At 29.3% G+C, this 21,410-nt stretch overlaps 1 protein-coding gene across 1 annotated transcript in view; it reads left to right on the top strand.

Moving 5' to 3' along the window:
- The window catches only part of LOC111628805 (dynein heavy chain 2, axonemal-like), a 116,449-nt gene that overhangs the window by 84,999 nt on the left and 10,040 nt on the right, over positions 1-21,410 (top strand). Inside the window, exons 13-16 of the mRNA XM_023372652.1 lie at positions 2,630-2,709; positions 4,439-4,585; positions 11,042-11,198; positions 20,859-20,993. Of these exons, the coding sequence (XP_023228420.1) occupies positions 2,630-2,709; positions 4,439-4,585; positions 11,042-11,198; positions 20,859-20,993 (519 nt within the window). The remainder of the gene's footprint in view (positions 1-2,629; positions 2,710-4,438; positions 4,586-11,041; positions 11,199-20,858; positions 20,994-21,410) is intronic.

Genomic DNA, 21,410 nt, shown 5'->3' with positions numbered 1-21,410 from the left:
TTGAACCGTGTCAGAGTGAATCCGTGCTATAAAAGTACCGTGTTATACGGGGTTACCTGTACTTACATGATTTTCACAGATGGCTCAAAACAAAATGATAAGGTAGGAGCAGCATATGTTATAATGAAAAGTAAGTCAACAACTCTGATCTATACTGCTGGATACAGACTAGAAAGCTTCTGTACAGTCCCTCAAGCAGATCTGTATGCCATTTGTAAAGCTGTTAATCATCTTAGAAACATGGGGATTGAGAACCAAATACTAAGGATTTGCAGTGTTAGCCAAACCATCATCCAAAAGCTCAGAAATTCAACATGTTACTTTTCTCATATGGTGTTTCATAAAATCCAAAACAACAGTAATTCAATCATGTTAACCTGGGTTAAAGGGCATGCAGGCTTAGCGGGCAATGAGGCAGCTGATAAACAACTTTGAGAAATCTACTACAACTTTGAGAAATTCATGCTACTGCTATCAGCCTTTGTCAGAGGGAATGGGAGAATGGTAACATTGGAAGGATAACATTTTCCTTCATCCTCAATGTAGAGACAAGACTTAAACTGAAGCATCTTTCCATCATATATATAAATACACAAATTTTTACTAGACATGGCAACCTTGAGGCCTATCTTCACTGGTTTGGTCACAGAGACACTCCCTTATGTGGCTTTAACAACACCTCAATACAAGATGTTCATCCAGTGCCAGCCCGAGGCAAGTTTTAGGATGGAGCAAGATCCTATTATGGCGCCTAGGGGTGGAACCCTGCCGATGCACTCGACCCATGCGCATCTCAACAGATAAGTTCATTCACATACTGGCCACATGCTTGCAATTAAAATATCGAAAAGTGAAAAAAATATTTTTTTCTTTGATTTTCTTTACCACTGAAGTGCCCCCTAAGACTTAGTGCCTGGAGTGGCTGCTCCGTTCGCCCTATGGTAGGTATGGTTAGGCCCTATAGCGGCTCTGTGTTCATCATTATATATTTGCAATATAATTGGATTGCTGTATATTAGATTTCAATGCAAAAATGTCTTTGTAATCCAAAAAATTATGGTAGACTGTCTCACAGCAATTTTCAGTTAGAATTATGAATAAGTGATTGTTATAATATTTTCTGATGGTATATTTGTTGCTGTGTTTTAAATTTTTTTGGTTTTTATATATTTTATTTATTTTTTATTGTTTTCAAAACAGCACTGAGGAAAGGTTGGATTATATTATACAATCTGAAATGCATATTTAAAAATGTTCAATTTGAGAATAAAATCATAATTCTAACCGAAAATTGCTGAGAGACAGTCTACCATAATTTTTTGGATTACAAAGACATTTTTGCATTGAAATTATATATTTGATTGTGATAACCTCACACAAACAAGAAACACTTCTAAGGACTGCACTTTCCCAAGGACTCAACTGGCCATGCAAAATGGACAACTTTGTCATGGATCAAAAACTTTTTAAAAGTTTTATGGATTTCCTTGCTTCAACTGGAGTGTTGGAATCTGACTATCGATTATCACAACAGTGAGTGCATTTGTGTAGTGTAAATCTTACTTCAACAATTGATCATAAATGTATATAATGTACAGTACATACATTCTATGTCATTCCCACAAAGTGTAGTGTGTTTGTGTTTGGTACATTTTTGATGTTACTATTGTATTGTTTGTTATTTTATTTCTGTATTCTTTATATTTTTACTTCTATTTAATAAATCTGGCAAAGACACCTGTGCCTCCCTTTTTCCACCCCTATCCTATTTTCTGTATTTTCACCTTCACCTTCTGCCTTCTTTTCTTTATTTTCAAGCCAGGTAATACCACTGAGTGCACCTGTCTTCTGCCCCTGTCAGCTACAAGTGTACAAGTATGATTGTTATATTACAGTAGACTCTGCTTATTATCAATCATCCATTCTATTCATAATCAGTTAATTTGGGAAAATAAAATGATCTAAATTATATAAAATTTAAATAATTTAATTATAAATAGATCTATAAATGAATTGATTTCAAATGTTTTATTGACAAGTCTTCTTGGATCACCTTATATCTATTTCTACCATTTTGTATTATTTGAATGTGTCATATGATGTCAATTGATGATACTTTTTCTAAGGTGCTTTTAGTCTACAAGGTGGGAAAGAAAGTCACTTAACACCCCTTCTACAGAATATAGAATGTAACCAAAGTTAATTCACTCATGTCATGAACACATTAGACCAAGGTGGAAACAGACTAATGTGTATTATGTGCACGGCCGACCTCTTGATGGCAGCCATTATGAATGCACCTCCAAAACTATAAATGGGAAGGGATCTTGTGACACATTATTTAGGGTCATAATTTCATAAGGAATTGATTGCTGAAAGATTTTATTGACCTACCTCAAACAGTTACAGAATTATGCACATTGCATGATGGACTCAATGTACAATCGTTGGGTTCATTCTATATTTTGTAGCAGGGGTGTTAAGTGACTTTTCCCACCCTGTAGATTCTCATATGAATGTATTAGTGGTAAGCTGTTATTTATTTATTTTAATTGATTTTATAGTGTGTATTTTTTATAATTCCTTTTTGTTAACATAAATAATTTATACATTTTTTTTACTTATCTAGGAATCTGTAATAAAGTTGAAAGTACCTCTAGTAAAGAAAAGTGTAATTGAAAATGGAATGCTTAATTTGAATTTTGATAGGTACTTTAAAAACTTTTTATATATTATTATTATTTTGTTTACAGTTCAATAAAAATCTTCTAAAATAAAATTAAAATGTTTTAATTTGTGTTTCTTTTTAATCATAATTATTGAATTAATAAGATTGTCTTGCAATATTATAATAGTTGATTCATAAGTTTTCCCTTTATATAAAATTAGTTTGGGAAGAGGTAGAATAATTTGAATAGTTTTAAAAAGTAGTAAAAATAATTTATTTTAATCACACATATCCATTTTTTCACATTATCAACAACTAAAGTGACACAATTTTTTAATTATTCAATCCCATTCTTGCATTCTATGGAAAATCTTTCTGGTTTTTGTGTTTGATCTATTCTTTTACAGTTAACATACATCAGCTTAAACTTCAATTTCTGATGTAAAGTTTCTTGACCCTTAAAGTTGAGTAAAGCTTCTTAACCTAGCATTTACTTTTAACATTCTTAATTTTTGGAACAACCAGAAGTCTAATGGTGCTAGATCTGGACTGTATTCTATATCTTTTTGTTAAATTAGATGCTTTAATTTCTTTACTGTTTCCTTACTATTGTGAATAGGTACAACATTGCCCTAGGTCAGGATATGACATCACCTGTGAGTTTACATCCATAGAAAACTTTTTTAACATGCACGCAAGCAGTCACATATGGAGAACTTTGGGAAAGCAAATGGAGGAGGAGATTGAGAAACAGGGAACCCAGAAGTGATTCACTCTACTACTGATTTAACAATAAAACAATAAAGATTTATTTGAACATAAGAGATTATCAATGTACTGTACACTTCAAAACTAGGGCAGAAATTACATCTAGCAGAGAACTATTGATAAATGCTATACAATCAATATTTTATATAGTCTATCAAAGAATATTACAATATAAATCATTTATATTCCAACATGCCTTAGTAATTTGCTAACAGAGAGAGTTTATAATCAGTTTGTGTGAGGATAGTTACCTCCAAACCATGTTCCTTGAGAGTTCCTTCCTTTCTTGGATAGATAGTTTTGACAAATATGATAATGAATATTGATGAAGATAAAAGTTCTTTGAGTTGGTAGAAGAGGAGGAGGTCTTTCTTGTGAAAGGAATATCAAAGTTTGGATGAGGATGTGGAAGGGCAAAATTTCACTTTCTTCAGAACTTCTCCTAAGAACAGGAGCTGTCTAACACAAGTGTAACTGGAATTAATAGATGACGGGACAGCAGGCAAACTCTCTGACCTTCCTTCATCTTCCCCTTTTAAATTATCCTTTTTCCCATGTATCTGGACATCCCCAAATTTGCTTAAAATTAAATAGTGAGTAAGATTATTATCCAGTCCCAGATTTTTCTTGTCAAACTTCTTTAAGTGAGCTGAACACATGATGTGTCATTTCAAAAGGAAGCATTATCAAGAGATAAAATTTCATGAACTCCTTTATTGACTTCCAAGATTTTTAACTTTGTTGAACTTTATAAATTTTGAGATTTGAATTAAATTAAAAACACTAGCTCAGGAGCTCTCACTATAGTGTAGTCATCATCATGAAAAGGATTGTTTTTTCTAACCTTATATCTTATTCACGCCATAAACTTTAAGTAGGATTAATATTTAAGCAAGATTAAATTAAAGTCACATTATTAAAAACAAGATTAAATTTTTGTTGACTCTATGAAATTTGGTCCACTTAGAATAATGACATAATGTAAGTAATATTTATTTGCAGAAATATTCACAAATTAATACAAGAAATTAATTATTGGGAACAGATGAAATTTGAAATTCCTCAATTTCTAAATGATATTAATGTAAGGAAAAATGATATTTTAAAAATTCGAGAAAATGTTATGGTTGTTATTCGAGAATATAATGGGTAAGTGTTTTGTTTTGATAACTTACATATATTTTTTTAATTTGTTTATCTTATAATGTAATTTCTTTTGAATTACATCAGAAAATGAATATTCTAGACAAAAATATATGTATTTCAATATATTTACATTTTATCAGTCTAAATAACAACTTTATATATAAATAAATATTAGTATTATTCTTACGGATGATGATGATACAAATACATATAGTCAGTGGTGATATTCAGCGGGTTTGCACAGGTTTGGCCGAACCCGTTCTTAACATTTTCAAAGTTTTCCGAACCCATTGTTAAACACATGTAACATTTCTCAGTGGTTTTGTTTCTTTTAAAAAATATATTAAAATATACGTATTACACTCTGTAACACTACTAAACTAGAGCCTTATACCCCGTTCGCCTTGGTGCAACCTCCATCGACCGTTTCAATCTCGACTGAAACCAGGTTCAATCGCGATCGACTCAAGAGAGTTCTTGAAACTAGGTCCAGTCATACGAGAGGTCCCACAATCCCACGCGTGCGAGAAAATACAAGATGGCTGCGGAACACGTGTCGGGCTATCGACAGCTAAATAAAAAAAATATTGTATTTCGAGAGATGATGACATCTGTCTATTATTATAATAATACCTAATGATAAAATAAATGATTTAGAAAAGTTTTTTCTTGAGAAAAAGTCATAGGGAAAGCAGTTAACTCCTTGGGACTCTAGCAATTTTTGATATTAATGTAATTAAACATAAAAAATACTTAAAACTGAAAAAACGAAAGAAATGCGTTAATTCTGAAGAAAAAGCTTCAGATTTTATTTTCCTTTGTCTTGTCTTTCTGTGAAATCTGACGCTGATGAGTCATTGTTTAAACAGCTGGATGACCTTGAACACAGCTGGAGTTGGATTTCCCGGGACATTCTCATAGAAGTCTCGGGAGGCGATGGGTTTATAGTAGGGTGAATACTAGCTGGCCGTATATTTTTAAAAAATTAAAATTTTTATTGCGATTTCCGACCCCCCGACTTAATTAAACTTATATATAATAAAATCTATTAATTAAAAAAATTTAAAAACTATCGGAGGTCGTTTTTGACATCAGAAACTAGCTTTAAATAACTTTACCGAAGGAAAATCCGTGCACTACAACTTTAGAACGATGAATGAAATTTGATATCAAACTCCCATTAAAAAACAATTAAAAAGCAATTAAGCGTGAATCGTGCGTCATTAAAGGTAAATTAAAATCGCGATAAAATTTTTTCGCGCGGGAAAAAATTTTTGAAAAAATTTGGAGACTTAAAAAACATTCCAAAAATCCAAAAAAAAAAAAAAATTGTAGTGGGTCCAAACGCCTGAGTTTTATGTAACGCTATGTAACTTGCCCGAGATATCTCGGGCTTGGGGTTAGGTTAAGGAAAAAGTTTCTGTTAGCGAACCCTTTGTTAAATATTTCGAATATCACCACTGCATATAGTATATATCATATATATATATATATATATATATATTTGATAATACATTTGTATTTGTATCCAGAGGTTTTTGTAAAACAAACTCAAAATAAGCTCAGTTATTTTTAAAACATATCAATCTCTCAGTGTTTATTTGAAGAGCTGTGGTTTTTTTCAAGGCCAGAGTTTATCATCTTGCAACAGGAGACAAATGGGTAAAAATTGAAAGAAATACTTTAATCTGTATATATAAAATTACATGTCCTGACTGACTGACTGATTCATCATTGCCCAGAGCAAACCGCTGAACCTAAAGAGGTGAAATTTGGTACACAGTTAGGGTATGCACACTAAGAAGGGATTTTTGGAAATTCCCCTGCAGGGGAGAGTGAGAGGATTAAGGCTTAACCTGAAAAATGATGGCTTCTACTATACTATTTTAGCTGTGATTTTTTTTTTTTTTTTTGTTTTTGATAGTAATAACTTAATTTTCAAATGCACAATATTTAACAAATCATCCAAATCTTTTGCCTGAGCAATGCCTGGTTCATTTGCTAGTTACAGTAGAGTGTCGATTTTCCGAAAGTCAATCATCCGAAAGAATTCCAGTCGGCAAATTTAAATTTTCGCCAGTGCTGTGGCGCTGCAATCTTTGGCTATGTCTTGGGCTACTCAAATATTTTACGTTTTTGATACTAAATTAACTTCTGAAGTATAATGTTTTATTGTTTTTATATTTTTCAATATATTTATTTTGTTTGTACAAAATAAAAAAATAATTTTTAATGATACAATAGTCTTTGTTAGGCTTAACATCGACGAAAATTCAATGCAAAACGACACACAACGGAGAAAAATTTCAACATCGGATACATTAAACTATTTTTTCGTACGTAAATCAGTTATCCGAAATATTAGTTATCCGGACAACCCCAGTTCCCAATTGATTCGGGAAATTGACGCTCTATTGTACTTGTATATTTTTTAAGCTATCAAAATTATTTATTTACTATCTTTATGGGTTACAGTTACAACATTTGAAATAATTATTGTTTTCATAGTTACCTTAATACAGCAGCTTTTAATTTAATTATTACATATTACATTACATTATGATTAATATTTAAGCAAGATTAAATTAAAGTCACATTATTAAAAACAAGGTCTGAAGAAATGTTCTAATTTTTTTATTATAGGAAAACATTAATGTAATACTATTTAAGATATAATTGTCAATTTTAAANTATTGTTTTCATAGTTACCTTAATACAGCAGCTTTTAATTTAATTATTACATATTACATTACATTATTATATACAATGTAATAATTAAATTAAAAGCTGCTAATACAGCAGCTTTTAATTTAATTATTACAGGTAACTATTAAATTAAAAGCTGCTGTAAATAAGCTGCTGTATCATTCATGTCTGCTTCAATGTCATTTTAGGAATCAAGATCTTGGCTATCATCATGTGGTCCAAATTCACCATCTCTTTTGGAAAGAGATAATGAGTTTGAATTAGAGTTTTCCTAATTATTTTTCAGCTGATAAGCTCTTTTATCTTATAAACTTTATTAACTTGATTTTGACTTTTCCTTGCTCGATATTCAGAAATATTTATAATTTTATTTCAAAAAATATTTCCATAAACCTTTGAATAGTAAGTGCTGTCTGACTTTAGACAATTTTAAGAGGTAGAATTTTATTTAAACTCTCTATCTGTCACTATAAACCCACCATACTCAACCTTTTTTTCTCTTGGGCCACATACACATGATAGCTATTACACATGGGCTGCGACATAACAATTATAATAAAAAATTTACTTAATTTCTTACTTTCCCTAGAAATTTAGTGTGACTGTTGATATTGCGAACATTTTTTCACCATTTCATTTAAATCACTTTTTAATACTTTTTCTGCCCGGTGCGCACTAAGAGGGCCTTTTATAGCTGGACCGCAATGTTGCAACCAGGTGGTGAAGGACGGCCCCGACATATCTGAACGGATCACTCTCCGAAAAATTCCTGGGGGATTCACTGACCCGACCAGATTTGATCCTGGGTCCCCCAGAGCGGTAGGCTGCCACCTTGACCGCTCGGCCATCTGGCCATCGATTCATTTAAATCAGGCTTTGTAACTGCTGCATGCTACTCGTAAAACCGCTCTAGCTATGAATCAGTAAGACAGTTTCTATATATATTTTTTGAATATTTCAGTTTTGAGTATGACGTTTCACATAGATATGTTGATGCAAACAACATAAATAAAATTTGAGTACATTTTTTTACAGTCTTATATTGATTGGGCACTACTTTCCAGAAGTGGTAATTATTTCCAGATGTCAACGTAATTATTTCTGCTCTCTTTCATGTCCGGGCTACTCACAAAAGCTCAATGGGCCACAGGTTGAATATGGTGGCTCTAAACTATATTAGCTATACAGTACAGTCTGTCAAAATATATTACATGTTTCAACCTGGGATTTATTTATTTTTAAAAGCATGTTTATTCTCTGGAGTTTATTTAAAGATAGATTTTTTGAATCCTGGATTTAATTGAAGAACCATAGATACACCAACAACACACAAAAAAAATAAGGTTTTTGATAGCTTTGTCTTGATCTCAGCCCATGATATTAGGCATTACTATCAACTGAGTTGGACTCTTTCTCTCACGGTAATAACAATAATTAAATTTATTATTATATATTTTCTTAATAAGTGTAAAAAATATAAAATATATAGTAGGATATATATTTACAGAATGTATGATGATAAGTTTAATTATTAAAAACAAGGTCTGAAGAAATGTTCTAATTTTTTTATTATAGGAAAACATTAATGTAATACTATTTAAGATATAATTGTCAATTTTAAATGTTTTATATAATGCGATGATGTTATTTATAGCACTCACTAGCACTGGCAGTCCTCTTTTATCCATTGGGCTAAATGGGATACAGCTCAGGCATTATTGATCCAACATTACAACAAATACAGGTATCCCTCATATAATATGATATTTTTACAATACAGTTTCATTCTAACACTGTTTGAAATTGGGGATATCCCTGTACAACATGATTTCCAGTTTTGCTCTAACATAGTTTTGGAAAGGCACTGTGTAAGATTTCACAAATTTTAAGTGCAAACTACATTATTATTATTATTATTCAAGTACTGTGTTTCCCCGAAAATAAGACATCCTTTGAAAATAAGACCTAGCAGATGTTTTGCTGAATTGCTAAATATAAAGCCTCCCCCGAAAGTAAGACCTAGCAAAGTTTTTTTTTTTACTAACGGTCATCGACAGATGGTTGAAAGTGGCCGTTGGCTTTTTGAAAGTACAACCACTGATTGGTCAGCAGACAATCACATCACATGGCATGATTTGCATAAGACTATGGCTTGGGAATCACAGATTTGCATAACGTTATGGCTGGTGATTGCTAATTGGTCGGCTGGGAATCATGCCACATCACATTTTGCATAGTGTTACGGTTCAGTAAGCACTAATTGGTCATCGAGCCTGAATTCGACGCTATAAAAAGGTTAAGTTGAAGCAAGAATGGAAAGTTCACTCCAGCATGGGAACTTCGTAAGTTCACTTCGGTTCTATTTAAGTTCAGTTCGACACCACCGGATATACATCACTCTCATCTAAGTTTGACTTGGGAATTTTTTTTGTTCAATAATAAATGTGAATTCTTCTTCATGAAAAAATAAGACATCCCTTGAAAATAAGACCTAGCGCACCTTTCAGAGCAAAAATTAATATAAGACTCTGTCTTATTTTCGGGGAAACACAGTAAGCATGTGTGTTGTCTCAAATTTGCCTACAGATTTTAGAATATTGAAATTTTAAAATTATTTTGTGCTTTTCATTAGGTTTACTTTAATGAAAATTAATAGTGCAATTTTTTTTTCCTTTTTTGTCCTAACTTTCTTATTAACCGGGTGTCATTGTTGCTGCTTTCAGACTTTAGCCCCTAAGAGTATCATTGTTTTTTCTTTTTATAGATTAATCTTTGTATTTAGTAAAGTTTATTTAAACATTTTTAGTTAAGTGTTATTAAGCTTTTATATTTAACTGTAGGTAAGCAACTATTTGTAAAATGATGAACAAAATACATTGTTACCTCAATACTCGAACAATTCAGCATTTGAATGGAAATTCTGGAAAAAATTACTTGATACTCAACTGAACAAATGTGATCTACTAGAACAAATTTTTGTTAATAACATATTTTTATTTTGCCATTCATAAAAAGTTTTTCATGATAAAAATAAAAAATATGAAAATGTTGTGATTACTTCTGATCAAGATTGACAAAAAGTGGCGATGATGATGATACTTCATAAAAAGAAAACATTACATTTGAAAACTTTGTAAAAAGTGCATTAATATTAATTTTAGTTAAACAACAGAAAAATGCCCTTGTTTAACCAAAATTAATATCACATAATACAGTACTTTTAATTGCAATTGCTAATTAATTATTGATTGGAAATAAATTATCGATTGCTTTAATAAGCATATTTCTCTTAATAATGAAAAAGAATAGTATACTTTGCTAACTTCTAGAGCCTACCCCTGTGTTTTACATTAGTTCATTTTTTTGTACAGCATGGATTCGCATAACATGGCACTTTTTCGGAATATATCTACCGCGTTATATGAAGGATATTTGTATTTTGTATGTTGTTATTTCAAATTATTTCACAATTTCACTTTTATTTCTGAATTACTTTAATAAAATTTTATCATTATCACAAGCTAATTATCAATTAATATTTACTCTAAATATATTCTTCTATGTACTTATTATTATTAAACTTAGGTTAGATGAATTTTTGATATGACATACTTACTGATTTAATGTAATATATGAAATTAATTTATTATATTTAATAGAATCATATAATTCTAATCATTAATATTTTAATTAAGAGAAGTTATTTTATGAGTAATTATGTTAATCATCTAAGAATTTCCATGTATATTTTAGAATTTTGCTGATGCTTTCTCCTGAAGGAAAAGGACTATTTTCTCAAAAAATAAAATTTCTTGATAGAAAACTTAATCCTGGTATTACTCGTTTAACATGGTTAACAACAGACGTTCTAAATTACTTTGTAACTGATTGTAAAGATAACTGTTCAAATGTATGATTTTTCAATTATTTATTTAATTTATAATAAGTGCATTTTTAAAACATTTTATTAACTGTATATTTAAGTTATAATAATTGTTAAATGTGGAATTGAATGAATTTTTTATTAGTTTGTATATATGTAGATCATTCAAAAAGTTTTGAAACTGATGATAATAGAGACAATATAATGATCACACACAAAAATCACATTATTTCCTTTAACATATTCTCTCTCCAACTCAATACACTTATCCTATCTTAAAACCCAGATTTTGTAATTCTCATGTTTTTCAACAAACTGTTTAATTTACCTGTTACAGTGTTGTTCAACTCCTCAACACTAGAATTTTAGCTTTTACAGCTGTTTTTTTTTTTTTTTTTTTTTCACTTTCAGAAAGAGGAAAAATTGCAAGATGCAAGATTTGAAAAGTAAGAAGAATGGACCATTAACAATTATATGCTGAACAATCACAGAATATTGTTATTATGATTGAAGAATCTGACTGTTTGTGCTTACTCAGGATGCTGTTTTATGATTTTCCTCTTTATTTGATTCTTCAGATCTCCAAATAATTCTTTCCAGTAAGAGTTTTATCTCTCAAAACACAATGGCCATAGATAGCCATTTTTCTAAAAAAATGGCTTTATCTAGAGCCATTTTGCCTGCACTTGGTTACAGTTTTGTCTGTTTTGGTCAGAGGTTACTGGAATGCTTGTACAGAGCATTCCATTTTCATTGTTAGATAAAAAAAAAAAGTGAAACCACTACTCTTCTCATGTCAATTTGCAGTCATGTCTTCCAGTGTTGGCACAACCCCACATGATCTTCAAGTGCCTTCTATCTATCCTGAAATTTCTTATGTCACTCAAACATCTATACCCATGATAAAGCATGTTCCTTAAATGCTTCTAGAATCATGTTGAAAATTTCCATTGAGGATTTGTCCAATCAATTTAAATTGTGTGTTTAATTTAATTGATATGTCATGAATATGAATATACACTTAGTAATTGGTTTTTACAAGTCTAGACTAGTTTCAAAACTATTTGAATAACCTTCATACTTCATATATGTATACAGTAAGACCCTGCTTAATGCGGGGGATGCATTTCTAGACAACAAAGCGCTAAACAAAACAGCGTTAAACGAGGTAATTTTAACATAGAGTAAATAGGAATAGCGAACACGCGATTGAATTTAAGTTATTTTTATATTAATTTGTATAATAATATATATTAAATAAAACATAAACATATGCACACAGAAATGTAAAGTTCATTTTTTGTGATGAAGGTCCTGACTTTTCTGAAATTCTTGTTCTTTTGCAATAAAGTCGTGAAGTTTCATTTGTCGCTTTTTTGTTTTCTTAAGCAAATGTTGATAGCAGAAGATCGCATTAAAATGCCTCGTTTTGCTTTTGCACTCCTTTCAAAATCTTTATCGTTCACTACAATTTGATCAATGATTTCAGTTATCATTACCAAACTTTTACTAAGGGAATTTGTAGAGAAATTTTTTGGGTTCTTCGTTTTCAGAATCTATTTTCCAGTTCCACAGGAATTCCTTGTTCTGCCAGTTTTCAAAAGTCATCATTGATAAGGCTCTCACCAGAAACCTGTGGTAACTCTTTAATATTTTGTTTGTCTACATCTCCTAGTCCTGCTATATCGATTAGGTTGAGTTTGGTCAACATAATGATACAGTGCTAGGCTCTTCTCATTGAGAATTCTTGGATACTTTCAGCTGTAACTTCTTCCACACTTTGGTTGTGCATTTATCAGTTAATTCTTGCCAAGTGAAGTTGATATTTCCTATGGCATCCACAATGTTTATTTTTTCCAAAATTGCACCAAACTAACATAGATTTAAAGAAAGTACATCTTTTTTGCCACATTTTTCTGATTGGTTCATGTTTGTAAATAATCATATTATATACAAATTGATAAAAAGCCACAATAATTTAAATCAGTTTAAATTTTGAGTTCTTTTTTAGGCTTTGAGCAGATGGTGTTATATTGAATCAGCGTTAAGTGAGGCTGCATTAAGTGGGGTCTTACTGTATATATATATTAATATAATATATTTATATATTATATTAATATATTATATATTAATATATTTATAATATTATTTTAAGAAATACAAAATAAATCTTTGAATTAAAAAAAATTAAAAATAATACTAAACTGGAAACCAAGTAAGACTAAGCATAACNTGAAATATCATTTATAAAACAAAACATAAATAATTATATTGTTCAAAGCATAAATAAATTCATTTTAAGATTTTAGCAAAAACTAAAAAGGTTTCATTAGTTTGCTCACCTCTAGTATTAGTTGAATGAAACTTTAAAATCTGTGAAAGAGATTTTTTTTTTTAAATTATAATTTAACAAAAAGTCTATAGAATAAAATTATATATAATAAAAAAAATTGAATTCTAATTCAAAGAGTATTCTTTTATTTCCATAAAAAATACAGAAAGAAAATATTGCTGTAAATATTCTTCTGACAAGATACAAAACTATAAAAAAAAAAGAATTACATTGAATATCAAATTTTGCAACAATGTTTTAAATTTCATACAATTAATATGAAATGATTTTTAAGACTAATGATTCACTGGCTCTGTAAAAATCAGTTTGTTGATTAATGAAAAGCTAAGCATTGTTCATGAGTTCTATTATCAAAATAATTTTTAAGTTGAATTTGACTCTTTTGAAACAAAGTAATATTATGCAGTCTAGATTTTTAATGAGAGATTGAACTGCAGATCCAACCTTATTTTTTAGGAATGGCAAATACACAAAGACTATCCTATGTGGATTTTTGCCAGTCTATGAAAAAATGTATCAAGCTATGACAGACTTATTGGGATACAAAGATTAAGCCTGGAAATCAAGCCATTGCAGGGTTGGTTGGCAACAGGAAGTCATCCTACACAACTGCATACAGGACATACAGTAGCTGTCTCATTCACAGCTCTTTTGTTGGATGACGACATGGCTATGTTCAGCCATATTATGCAGTTATGTTTTATCCATTAAACATATTTTAGTTCAAATTTTAATTTTATTCATACACAACATTTTAATTTTTCTTGTTTTACACTTTTACACATTTAGATATTATTGAATATGGTTTTAATTGAAACATTTTTTTATTTTTATCTGCACTGGTATTTTAAATAACTCATAATTTTAAAGTCTAGTATAATTTTAACATAACTGTTTCATAGTCTTTACTGACTATGTACACTAGTGATTTTATCAATATATACTATTCTTTCTTTATGCCCTTCTTTTATGTAATTATATATTTTTTAGATTTTACCAGTTTGAATTCTATATTATATTTTTAAATATATTGTAACTGCCATATATAAATATATATATCAGTGATTTTAATTATACATATATAATTATTTTAAATTTATTGATTGCTTGATGCAGTTTGACCTAAGAGGTTCTTATGCTATTAAACTGTAGAATCCATATGATTGTTTTTTAATTTTAAGATTTGCCTGCTCCATGATTTTTCATGGCATATTCCAATACTCCTGCTGCAGTTTCTGGTTGTTGTAATTTGTTGTTTATGCTAATTAAAGCTTCTAAAACTTCTGTTTTAGAAGCTTGAAATTCTCACCATGAAATTCATCTTCTTTATAATGTAATGCTTTTGCATAAGAACAACGCTTCATTGCTCTCTTTCTATCTTAATAATGTACAGGGTTCCTACGCACCTGGAAAGTCAGGGAAAGTCAGGGATTTTCATTAGTTTTGGAAAAAGTCAGGGAAAGTCAGGAAATTTGTCGAAAATTGTCAAAAAGTCAGGGAATTTGTCTCCTTAACTGCGTTGTTGATTTGGTTTGCTGAATATAGATGACCAATCATAGCCATACGCAGGCGGCAAGAAGTAATGCTGCAATCTTTAAAACCCGAGATAACTCGGGAAAGTTCCATAGCGTTATATAAAACTCGGGCATTTGGGCCCTCCGAAAAAATTTTTGTTTTTTTTGGATGTTTTTTAAGTCTCCAAATTTTTTCAAAAATTTTTTCCCGCGCGAAAATATTTTATCGCGATTTTAATATACCTTTAATGACGCACGATTAACTCTTAATTGTTTTTTAATGGGAGTTTTTTTTATCAAATTTCATTCATCGTTCTAAAGTAGTAGTGCACGGATTTTACTTCGATAAAGTTATTTAAAGCTAGTTTCTGATGTCAAAAACGACCTCCAATAGTTTTTTAATTTTTTTAAATTAATATATTTTATTATATATACGTTTAATTAAGTCGGGGGGTCGGAAATCGCAATAAAAAAACGTAATTTTTGAAAAATATTTAAAAATATACGGCCAGCTAGTATTCACTCTACTTTAAACCCTTCTCCTCCCGAGACTTCTATGAGAATGTCCCGGGAAATCCCAACACCAGCTGTTCTCCAGGTCATCCAGCTGTAAACACAATGACTCATCGGTGTCAGATTTCACAGAAAGGCGAGACAATGGAAAATAAAGTTTGAAGCTTTTTCTTCAAAATTAACGCATTTCTTTCGTTTTTTTCCCAGTTTTAAATATTTTTTATGTTTAATTACATTAATATTAAAAATTAGTGGGTAGCAAGGGAGTTAATTAATAACAGGATAAACTACTTTTATGTAATAGTGTTTAATTTTTAATTTTAGTAATTCAGCGATTATAAAAAAATGAAATTGTTTATTAGAATAAAAAATAACTAATTAAAAATTTGTTTGCAAACTTTTAAAAGTTGAAATCGTAATTTATTAGAATGTTCACTTCAAAATAGCTAAACAGATCAGTAAAAATCTGTAATTTAATCGTTTTTCAGTTTAAAACATAAAAAATTATAAATAGTTACCCGACGTTTACAGTAAAATACTGGCGCTGACTTGTTGTTGGCACAAGCTTTTTATATTTGTTGTTACGATTTTCCTTGAATGTACTGTACTGCAAGCATATTTTCCCTCTCTCTTCCGTTTTTTTCCGCAACTTCGATACATAGTTTAATAATTAGTTAACTGAAATGACATTGGGTAACAAATATCACTGATTTTGGCAAATTTAGGGCTTAAAAACTGGCAAGATTGATCATGCTTGTAATAAATATTCTGTAGTTATATTTTCGAAAATCAACAGGTAATCCGATAGTTTAACCAATGTTAACTTGCTTATAATTAAAATTTAAAAATTAAAAAGCTGTAAATTTAAAAAAAAATAATTACATTACTAAAAAATTAAAATAAATTTGATTATTTTTTGTGCGAAACAACACCAAAACAATTTTTATAGTTATGTTGCAAAAGAAAGAGATTTGTAGTTACGATTCTCTGCGCTGAACTTCTATATTTTAATAACGTATAATTGTAATTTCGTTTGTTGTTTATTTCTGTATTTATTTTATTTTATAAGTTTTAAGAATCCCAATTTTCGTAATACTATGACTTCATAGGAATACAAGTGTGAGGTTCCGGAATTGTCCGGAACTAAAATAGAAAAACGTAAAATAATTTAATTATTAGAGAAAAAAAGGAATGAACAGAAATTTTTTATAGAAACTTGAGAAATAGTCTAGACCCGTGTTTCTCAACCGCCGGTCCGCAACTCTAATCTGACCAGTCCGCGAAAACTTTAAAAATATATACTTAACCTTCCATGCGTTGTTCTCAAATAGGAAATATGTGGATTATTAATCCGTTTATTGATAGCAAACTAATAGATTGAACGACTTTGAATACGAAAAACTAATCAAATTAAGTTCAGACTTGGGATTTAAAACATTGTTTGAATCAATGCCCATAACACAGTTTTGGATTAAAGTTAAATCTGAATATCCAGTTTTACATAAAAAGGCAGTTAGGATGTTACTACCTTTTTCAACAACGTACTTATGTGAATCAATGTTTTCAGCAATGGTAATGATAAAATTGAAACAACAAAATCATTATAGTATTAGTTCTGCCTCACGCCTTGCAGTTACCGCCTTAACTCCAAGAATTGATGATCTTACTAGCAAAAAAGAAAAGCAGCGATCACATTGATTTGTATACTAATGTACTGGTAAATAAAATAACAAATATTTATTGCTCAATGTAGTTTGCAGTTCTTTTTACAACAGAGAATTTTTTTCAATTAAAAATAATATTGTCACTGGTCCACTTAAAAAAAGCAGATATTTTCCGGTCTGCGATGAGTTTTGGGTTGAGAAACACTGGTCTAGATCATCCTTTCTCAAAGTGGGTGATAACGCCCCTTTGCGGGCACTGGAGGCTTTCATGGGGGCAGTAGAAGGCTCAGTGATTAAATATGAGTTTTATTTCTTCTCATCAAAACATTCTTTGATCTCAGAAATAGGATATGGGTCACACCCTATCTATCCTATCCATATAATAATGCATGTTTAAACATTATATTTGCAATAACTGTTTTTAAGATATGCAACAGATGGTAATGTAAAAAGGTTAAAAAAAAGTTACTCTTTTTGTTGAAAGATTGATTTTAAAATTATGTGTTTCTAAATCAAGAGTTCATTTTAAGCACAGTACAGTACTATTTGTTTATCAAAGAATAATTTTTGTTGATTTTATGTTACCTTGTATTTACTAGATTTACATACAAATAATAATGATAAATGATGATAAAATAAAAAGCTTGTGTTTTGTTTGTAAATTGCTTATTTTTTCATTACATTGAAATTGTGGATTCTATCAAACATTTTTCTACAGGATGTATGTACTGTATTTTTTTAATGTGGCAGTCTTTGAAGCATATCAACTGTGCAAAAAGAGGGCTAAATGTACTCAATGTTAACAGTAAATGCTGTTTTATTATGTCGATATTCCACACTAAAAAATGTGAGGGTCAGGGAATTTGGACAAAGTTGGTCAGGGAAAATCAGGGAAAGTCAGGGAATTCAAAACAAAAATTTGAGTAGGAACCCTGAATGTAGTATCAAGTGGAAGAGGGCCCTAATCCCCAGGCGGCAGCAGCAGCAGCCATTGGTTCCATCTTCTGTCTATGAAACTCTATTGCTTTTGGCCATATTTCACTTGTTAATTGATAGAGGTTAACCCATTCTCCCAAAACTTCTAAACATCTCATTTGACTCATGATTAATTCAACATCATCAGGATTTTGTTCTCTGGTTTGTTAATAAGCATGTAAATCATTTTCCCAATCATGTAATTTTTTTATACCATCATTCTTTAATTTTAAGATCTGCTCTATGATTTTCCATGGCATATTCCAATATTCCTGCTGCAGCTTTTGGTTGTTGTAATCAATTGCATTTATTTGTAAAATAGAAAATAAAGACATTTTGATATAGATTATGTAATTTGAATGTACAATAAGCAACTGGTAACAGGAACAAATATTCAAAAATATCATACATGTAAACCCTGTAAAGGTTTCATTGAGGCTAAAATGATTACTAAAAGTTTTTCAAAGAAATTGATTTCAGGTGTGTATATACTGAGTAGCAACAAATATATTTTGATATATCTACCATAATAATTGTATTAAATATAAGAATGAATTATTCAACAAAATAAAGGAATATTAACTTTACAAACAAAATTTGTTATGACATAATCAGATTTGACAGGTGAATATTCAAATACTCAAAGAAGTTGTTTAAAAATGGAATTATTATATGTAAAACTGTAGCACCTTATTTTACCAACAAAATGAAGTAGCAGAGAACAGAATAGTTAATTACTGATGTTAGAAATTCAACATGCATATTTACAGATGCCAGATTATACAATAAAAACTGGAAAAAAGCAGTGAATAATGCATTTTATTCAGAGACTAGATTATCTGCTAAAGTATATAAAACTATTTCATATGAAAATTGACAAAGAAAAGATGCCATTTTATATAATTTTGATTCTAAAGAACCATACCACATAAAAGAAAGTATAGCTTAAGGTAGAACTGATTTTTAATTGAATATAAAAATTACCCCGGAATTTTACAAAAGAGCATTGAAAGTTTAATGATTAGTTGATGTAGAGACTTTTAAAGTAACTACAAGTAGAGTTGCTTACAAATTCTAGCAAATGATAAGCATAAAGATTCTAAAGTTAATGATTTACAAGGATGTGTGATGATGATGAAAATACAAAACAAGTTAAAATATATGCTAATAGTAAAAGAACAATATACAGTAGAAATTCTAAATAGAAAATGAAAATGTCATACCTTTAAGATCAGAAAGAATACTAAAGGAGAGTCTCTGATAAGAGAATTAAAAATAAATCAGTGATGGAAGATGCGGCAGAACTAAAAGAATATAGTGAGACAATTATTGATAAGCATTCAGAAGACTAGATCAAAGTTATGAAAAAAAAATAACATTCATAAAGTATAAATGGCACATGAATGTTTACAAAATTATCCCTAGATAAAATTGTGGTAGGTAGTAAATGATATAGAAAATTAAAATTAATGAAAATACAGTAGAGCGTCGATTATCCAAAAGTCAATCATCTGAAACGTCAATCATCCTAAAGAATTCCAGTCGGCAAATTTAAATTTTCGCCAGTACTGTGGCGCTGCAATCTTTGGCTATGTCTTGGGCTACTCAAATATTTTACGTTTTTGATACTAAATTAACTTCTGAAGTATAATGTTTTATTGTTTTTATATTTTTCAATATATTTATTTTGTTTGTACAAAATAAAAAAATAATTTTTAACGATACGATAGTCTTCGTTTGGCTTAACATCAACAAAAATTCAACGCGAAGCGACACGCAACAGATAAAAATGTCAAGATGAGATAAATTTATATATTTTTTCATACATAATCGGTTATCTGAAACATTGATCTTCCGAACAACCCCAGTCCTTAATTGATTTGGATAATCGACGCTCTACTGTAATTAAAATTAGCCATTTTAATTTTTGTTAGTTGTTCAAGAATACACACAAATGTATGACTTTGAGTATGATGATACACATGACATATGAAGATTATCATCATCATCCAAAATTTTTTAGTATAAGTGAAATAAAAACATGAAAGTTAATTATATTGATATTGATCTATGTCATCTAAGTGAAGACTTGTTATATGAATTTTAAATAAAATTACCTGAAGATAGAAAGGCTTGTCAAATATGATTTGAAAATTATTAAAGAATATATATGGTTTGAAATAAGGAGTAAATGAATGGAATAAGAAATTTACTGAAAGTTTGTTATTGAAACATTATCTTCTAAATGATTGAAGAAAAACATAATTGATCTCTGTTTTTATATTAGAGACTATAAAATATATTTGCATTTAACAGTTCAAATTGATAATGTAATAAATCTGATATACTTAGATTACAATTTAAATTTATCATTTTAGAAAGAGTACTAATGATAGTAATATTTAATTTTCATACTATATAATAAATAGCATATCATTATTAATTTTTTTGAATTTTTAATTGTAATTTTGAAATGCATATTAAAGATAAAATTGACAAATTGATAAAATAAAAAATAAAAATTAATTTGTAAGATTAAGTCGTTTGAATTTTATGAATTCAAATTAACAAAAGATTTAAGATTACAATTTGGTTCCAACTTTTAAAAGTAGAAAGTAAAAATCATTATTTAACACAAGATGTTTATAATTTATTATTGTTTTCACAGGTCAAGAAGACTGTTGATAAATATAAGCAATGTAATGCAGTGATTTCAAATCATCTACAAAATTTGAGTAAAATTGTTTTATTTGATACAAATAAATCAGTTCAATACACTTGTGAAGAATTTAAGACTTTTCAAGTAAGATTGATTACTTTTCTTATATGATAAATTAATAACTATTAAATAAAATTGGCTCTTTTTCTAATTCCAATTTTGAAAGAATATTAAAAAAAAAAAAAAAAAATATTCCATAAACATAATTTATTATATTTAAATTTACCAGTGTTTTTTTACTATTGATAACTATTGATAATGTTACTATGATAATGTGTGTCAATAGCCAAAAATAATTTAATTGTTTATGGTAAATTATATTTTTATGTTTTACAATTTATTATCTTTTTAATCTTTATATAAATATGAGTACTGTTTAGTTTACTATTAATTTACTATATATCTAAATTTCATATAAATTCTGTTAAATTAAATAGTTTCATTGATTTATATTAACTATAAATCAAACAAAACAAACAAAAAAAAAAAAAAAAAAAATCA

Source organism: Centruroides sculpturatus, unplaced genomic scaffold (assembly GCF_000671375.1).
Source record: "Centruroides sculpturatus isolate CEXI.00-Female unplaced genomic scaffold, Cexi_2.0 scaffold34, whole genome shotgun sequence".
Lineage (NCBI taxonomy): Eukaryota > Metazoa > Arthropoda > Arachnida > Scorpiones > Buthidae > Centruroides > Centruroides sculpturatus.
Note: the sequence above shows the minus strand (reverse complement) of the source record. Positions and strands in the feature narration are given on the sequence as shown.